The sequence below is a fragment of the Cynara cardunculus genome, assembly GCF_001531365.2.
Source record: "Cynara cardunculus var. scolymus isolate 2C chromosome LG 13, CcrdV1, whole genome shotgun sequence".
Classification (NCBI taxonomy): Eukaryota; Viridiplantae; Streptophyta; class Magnoliopsida; order Asterales; family Asteraceae; genus Cynara; species Cynara cardunculus.
The window spans coordinates 19,595,667-19,601,684 of NC_037540.1; the positions used below are offsets into that span (position 1 = coordinate 19,595,667).

At 43.0% G+C, this 6,018-nt stretch overlaps 1 protein-coding gene across 1 annotated transcript in view; it reads right to left on the reverse strand.

Annotated features, from left to right (window-relative positions):
• Positions 1-226: 226 nt before the first annotated feature.
• Positions 227-6,018, reverse strand: part of LOC112524864 (protein FAR1-RELATED SEQUENCE 5-like) — a 15,371-nt gene continuing 9,579 nt past the window's right edge. Inside the window, exons 2-3 of the mRNA XM_025134809.1 lie at positions 776-1,034; positions 227-700 (exon numbers count right to left, since the gene is read on the reverse strand). Of these exons, the coding sequence (XP_024990577.1) occupies positions 227-700; positions 776-1,034 (733 nt within the window). The remainder of the gene's footprint in view (positions 701-775; positions 1,035-6,018) is intronic.

The window sequence follows — 6,018 nt, forward strand, 5'->3', positions numbered from 1 at the left end:
CAATTATACGAGTTTTCAATCTTGTTCTTGACAACTTATCAAATGAGAAACCAGATCATATTAGGAAGTTGCATTAAGGATTCTACTATTTGAACTGTTTGGCAAAATTGGAAAATTAAGAAATAACTACCGTGTACTTTGTGGTGATCTTAGAAGCTTTGTTCTTGTGTGTTATGGTGTACACTCGGGTTTCACCAATGTCAGTGAATCCATCCCATCCACAAAGCTAAACAGCCTTTCTTAACTCTTTCTGAACTTCAAAAAATATCGTCCGTGTATATACTTCTGCTGCATGAGCTTCTAATTTGCAAGAAGACACCAATCGAGGAACCGTGCTCTTCGTTGTCACTACTAGCGACCCATGTGTCGTCCGTTGGCTTTCAATTGCATTATCAAAAGAACGAAGAAAAATGACAAGATCGTGCCAAAAATATGCATAAACATTAAAAAAACCATTAATACTCTCCGACCTGGATGTTGTTTTTATTAGACCGGACATATGATAATCCTTATAATAAGCCGGAATCCATGACTCCCTAATCTCATACAGTTCATCAAACCTTGAGTCTCCATGTAATCCATACAAATCCATCATGTTGAGCCATTTCATCTCAAATTCATCAGGGGCAAGGTGAACATTCCACACTAACTTATTAAATTCACTAACAAACGGCGTACGATGTTGGAGGTAATTACTGATCTGCCACATACACAATTAGAAGGAAAACTTAAAAAAATGAAAAAAACGAAAACAAAAAAGTTTCATCGTAATTACCTTAGAATTGAGCTTTTTAGTGATATGCCACATACACAATCGATGCTTGGATTCAGGAAATGCAATGAGAATTGCTTGTTTCATCGACGCACATTGGTCAGTGATCACAAAACGTGGTTGACGTCCATGAGCTTTTACAAAAGCTTTCAATACGCAAGTGTAATCAACCACAGATTCATTGTGAATCAAAGCAGCTCCAACAACGACAAATTTCTTATGATTATCAATTGCAACAAACGGAACAAATATAATGGCATGCCTATTAAAATTAAACATTATAAATGTTGATCTCAGATCTCTCAATAACATTAATAATCTAGTTATGAATAACCAAATTGTAGTGATTTTATGAAGAAAGTTATGAAGACTTAAGAATAAAATAAGAATATTTATGAACAATCTTGAGCTTCAAAGGTTTTACTTTATAAACTCAGAAACGGAAAACAATGCGTAAAAGCCTTATTTTACAATAGATCTGATCACCTATTTATACTAATCGGCTAATAAGAAGATAATTATCTAATTCTACTTTCTAGCAATTCTTCTATTTAACAGATAAGGTTTATCTTTTATATGGATAAACATTAATATTAAGATAAACTCGAATTCCAGCTGTTGACTTGTCATCTCCAGCTGTCATTCATGATATGATGATCTTATCCTTATCTTCGAATCTCCATCGCATGCTTGTATGAATTGCTGAAAAATCTTCTAAGTGTTGATTGACCAGAGGGTCGATGAGAATACTCTTTCCATCGCATCCTTGGATTGTCCATCGGTCCTCTGGTGGGCCTGTCCATCGATCCTCTGGTTAAATTCCAGACTTAGTCGTTTCTGTCTTGATGTCTTCATTGGTCTTCTGGTTCTTCAGCACTTGTTGTTTTTCATTACTTTTTACATTATGAATCGTGAGGTTTAACAATCTCCCCCTAAGTAATGAAATAACAAACATAGTCTAATATAGACACATATGCGAAGAACAGACACTAATCTAGTATAAAAACATCAAACTCCAAATTTTCGTTGGATGATGAAATTTCTTACAATACTGGAAACAAAATACATCAAGGCAAAAGTTTTAACTCATCACGAGCTACCTGAGTATATCTCTCTAAAGCGCAAGAGCAGTCTTCGATATGCAATGACCGTTGATTTCTCGTGAATGAGATGACTCCCCTCTTCCCTTGGCACATGGTTTCTGCCCAGTCTTTCTCTAATATTTTTCTGAAACCATTCAAGTGTATCTGTTGAATACTTGAAGGCTTCAGTCATTCTGAAGACTTTTTTAACCCCGAACTCATTCTTGTAAACAAGTCCAAGTTCGGGTTGAGTAAGAACTGATACAGATCATATCTCCTGCAGGCCCTGGAAGTCTTCGTTTGGAGGAGCGCAGGATAGTCTCTCGATGCCTAGCCTAAAAGCAATTTCAAAATCAGTTTTGGCTCTGTGTTTTACCAGGGACTCCATTGTGTTTACTGTAGCTCGGTTTGCCATTCCAAATCTTATGCCGTGATCCTGCCTTTGAGCTGTGTAAGCATATAACTCAATCAAGTCGTATGGATTGAGATTGATGAGGTCATTTTTGTTGAACATGCTAACGAACCCACGGGCTCTCTCCACGGTGAACTTGATGTATCGGATAGCTCGGTTGGCAAATGACTTTATTTTCAAGTCCATGACTCTCCTTATTCCATCATTCGAAAAGACAGCTTGAGGTTCTTGAGTAGTCTGTCTGATGAATCGATAGTGTAGAAAGTTCATAGACTCAGGCGATAGAACTAGAGGATTGGTTGACAAACTAGTTCCCTGGGCGGCAGTTGAGGATGTCTCCTTATCGACTCCATGCTCTATATGATTTCATCTACCAGGCCTTGTGGAGGTTGCCTTAAGAAAGAAGGAGTATCTGCATGCACCACGGGTTGATGGGTTAAGGGTTGTGTTTCAGTTTAGGGTTGTGTATGGGTAGAGGGTGAGTTTTCTTTGGATGGTTCAATTTCATGTGGTTGAGTGGTTTCTGGTGCATGGGTTTCTGTAGGGGTTTGTGGTCTTTGAGGCGATGGTTGGTTTGTTGTGGGTTCTGTTTGTGTGGAAAGGGTGAAGGGTTGGGTTGTGCGAGGTGTTGGAGAAGGGGTTAAGGGTAGGTTTATTGTGGGTGAGGGAGTGAAGGTTTGGTTTGTTTTTGTAGGTGGTGTGGTTGGTTCTACATCGGTTGATGAACTCAACACGATGGGTTCTGGTGTTGTAGCTAAGGGAACTTGTATATTCTGTACATCATCAGAGGGCAAGGCCACTGGTTCCCTTGCTTGGGTTTGTTCGGTTGAAGGTGGTTATTGTTGTGGTGATGGTTGCTGTGGTGCAGCGGATTCTGTGTGTTGTGTAGCCGCCGCCTCTTTCTCCCCTCATGAGGTCCAAGATCTTAATCATCGGGTTCTGATCATCATGTCGTCTGCGTTTTAGGGGGCGCCTTGACGAGCAGGAGGCTCTGGTCCTCTTTTTCTTGACCTTCCTGAAGGATGTAAGATATGCCTTTAGGGAGGCTTGTCTTTGACTCACCTCCATTGTTTGGAGGAGAGAGGTGGTACGTCATTGTTCATCGGCCAGGTTCTGGGAGAGAACCCTCATTGGATGGATGGCCCGATGAACGAATTTGGCACTAATCTCATTGAAAGATGAGACTAGCGCCTTGGACAGAGCCCGTAGGTCAGCTTTGGTTACAAACTCGGTGGAGGAGGATGAGGCTTATGGTGGCATGGAGAAGGTAGTGGATATATATGGAGGGATGAGAAGGTTGGTGATAAGGTTTCTCACCTCTGCAGTGAATGATGAGAAGGCTTCATCAAAGGATAGGCCTGCAGAGGGAGGTGGGGGTTGACTTTGTTGTGGAATTTGGGCAAGTATGGTGGCGGGTAGTTAAGTGAGGGTGGTTTGTATGGTGGCCATTTGGGTGGTGAGGGTTGCAAGGGTTTCATCGACCGATGAAGTGGATGGAGGTTAAGGTTGAGGAATTTGGGAGATGATGGAGGCAGGTAGTTGATGAAGATTGCGAAGGATGGTTTGTAGTTGGGTGATGGTGTATGTAAGGTTTTCATCAGCTTCAGTTGCCTGAGCTGTAAGGGTTGCGAGGGATTGGATAAGGACTTGGTTTCTTTGGGTGGCTAGGGAGGATGAGGTATTGTGGTGTTGGGTGACTGTTTGTTGAAGCATGTGTAGGCGGGTAGTGTTGGCTTGGAACTCTGCCTTTGTGACCAGATCGGCTAAAGGGGTAATCCCTGCAGCAACGGATGCTGCAGGTTGTGCCTCTGTTCCTGAGGCGTCTTCTTGGCCTTGTGCGAATGTAGGCCTCGAAGGACTTCCATCATGTCCTTGATAGCCCTCGAGAGAGGAGCTATCTCGTGATGTTGCTACATCAACTTCCTCTTCCTCGGTTTCAGAGGTCGAGTAAGTGAAGCGAATGTGTGTCCCCTTCGATAGATCAAATATCGAAAGGAGAGGTGCATGAAAGGAAGATCGCTCTGAACGATCTATTGGTTCAATGTCAGAAGCAACACATGCTTCTGTGTGTGTGAGGGGATGTGGCGAGCCCTGAGGCGAAGGGGCTCTTATTTCGTCATCACCTCTCTGTTGAGAGAGGGGTGATGGTATATGTGGTTCCTCGGCTTGTTCATCTCCAGAGGCCCGAAGAATGGCCTCTGGATGGCTGGCTGGGGTTGGGGTKGGAYYGGGTCGTCCTTTTTCAATACCCCTTTGGCTTTGATCGCCAGGGGTAGAGGATATGGATGCCCTTTGGGTAGTAGGGAGAGGAATATTTTGAGGAAGGCCGGGGGAAGCACGAGCATCATCATCATCATTATCATCTTCATCATCCGATGAAGATGACGTTTGTGCTCCCTCGCTTGGAGGAGGGACGGTTCTAAGTGCTTCGGGGTAGCTGCCCTCGGTTCTTGGGACAACATGGAGCGTTCATAGGTCTGGCGTATCTCACTTGTCGTTGGTATGACAGTGAGCATAGACCGGGACAGCGGTCGGTTGATGCTGTATCCTTCCTTCGAAAGGGTTGGGCGGTGTCCTTGCATCTTGTAGATCGGGGTGAAGGGCTCCACAACAGGTAGTTTGTGCTGCACCATCGCATCCCCAATGAAGAGGGCGAGGAATCGGGGAAAGAGAACTGCAGAGAATGGCTTTCCTGCGGCTTGAAGTTTGCACTTTTTGATCACGGCCGCATGAATCTTGTTGTAAATGTGGAAGGCGTAGTCGAGATTTAAGTTTTAGAAAAGCCCATACATAATTGTCATTATGTTGAGATTCCCTTGGTCTAGGGAACCTAGCTTGCAGGTGAGGGATCGGTTGAGGATGGAGAAGTTCAAATTCCACATTGGCGGGAGGAATTGTCTTTTGAAGTCTGAGACATTTCGTAGTTCACGATTGTAACCTAGCATCCTTACGAACCTGAGGATGTCGTCGGAGGATGGTGGTTCGTCATATTGCTCGATCCCGAGTTCCCGTCTGGTGGGAATGCACAAAACCCTAGAAACTTTTGCTCGTGATATTTTTAGCGAACAAATCATGTCATTTGGGGCGTCTATGTCCCCCATTATTCCGTGATAGGCGGGATCAAATTCGCAGTTCTGCCAATATTGTTGGACGTACTTTAATGGTACGCCTGGGTTCACTAGAATGATGGCGGGGAGAAGGATACAGTTCTTGAAGAACTCAATCATTATTGCAAACCTGTCGTCAAAGAGAGTGTTGCGCAGTTCAATGGAGTGATTGTTAGGTTTCGTGGGTAAGAAGACAAGTGCGCGGCTGTCGGCACCTGTGGATTGTATTCGGCTATCGTTATTGTTGGATTCATGAGAAGCGGAGGAGGCCATTTTTGGGAAGGGTTAGGGTTTTTGTTCGTCCGAATCTTGTTGCAGGTTTGGAAAGCGTAAAGAAGGGAAGAAGGGTATTTATTGGGAAGACGGGTGGGGTGGGGGGTTGGAAATGAAACGTTTTCTTGATTATTAAAATATAATAATCATGAAAAATTTGACGATATAAGTTTTGGGTGGGGAAAAGTACAATAAAAACCAATGAACTTTCTTGTTTGGAATGATTAAGTCCTTGAACTTTTTTTTGGAACAAATAAGTCCTTGAACTTTTTTTTGGAACAAATAAGTCCTTGAACTTTCCAAAACATGTTAAATAAGTCCTTGGACAATTTTTTGGCACAAATAAGTCCTTGAACATTCTAAAATATGTTA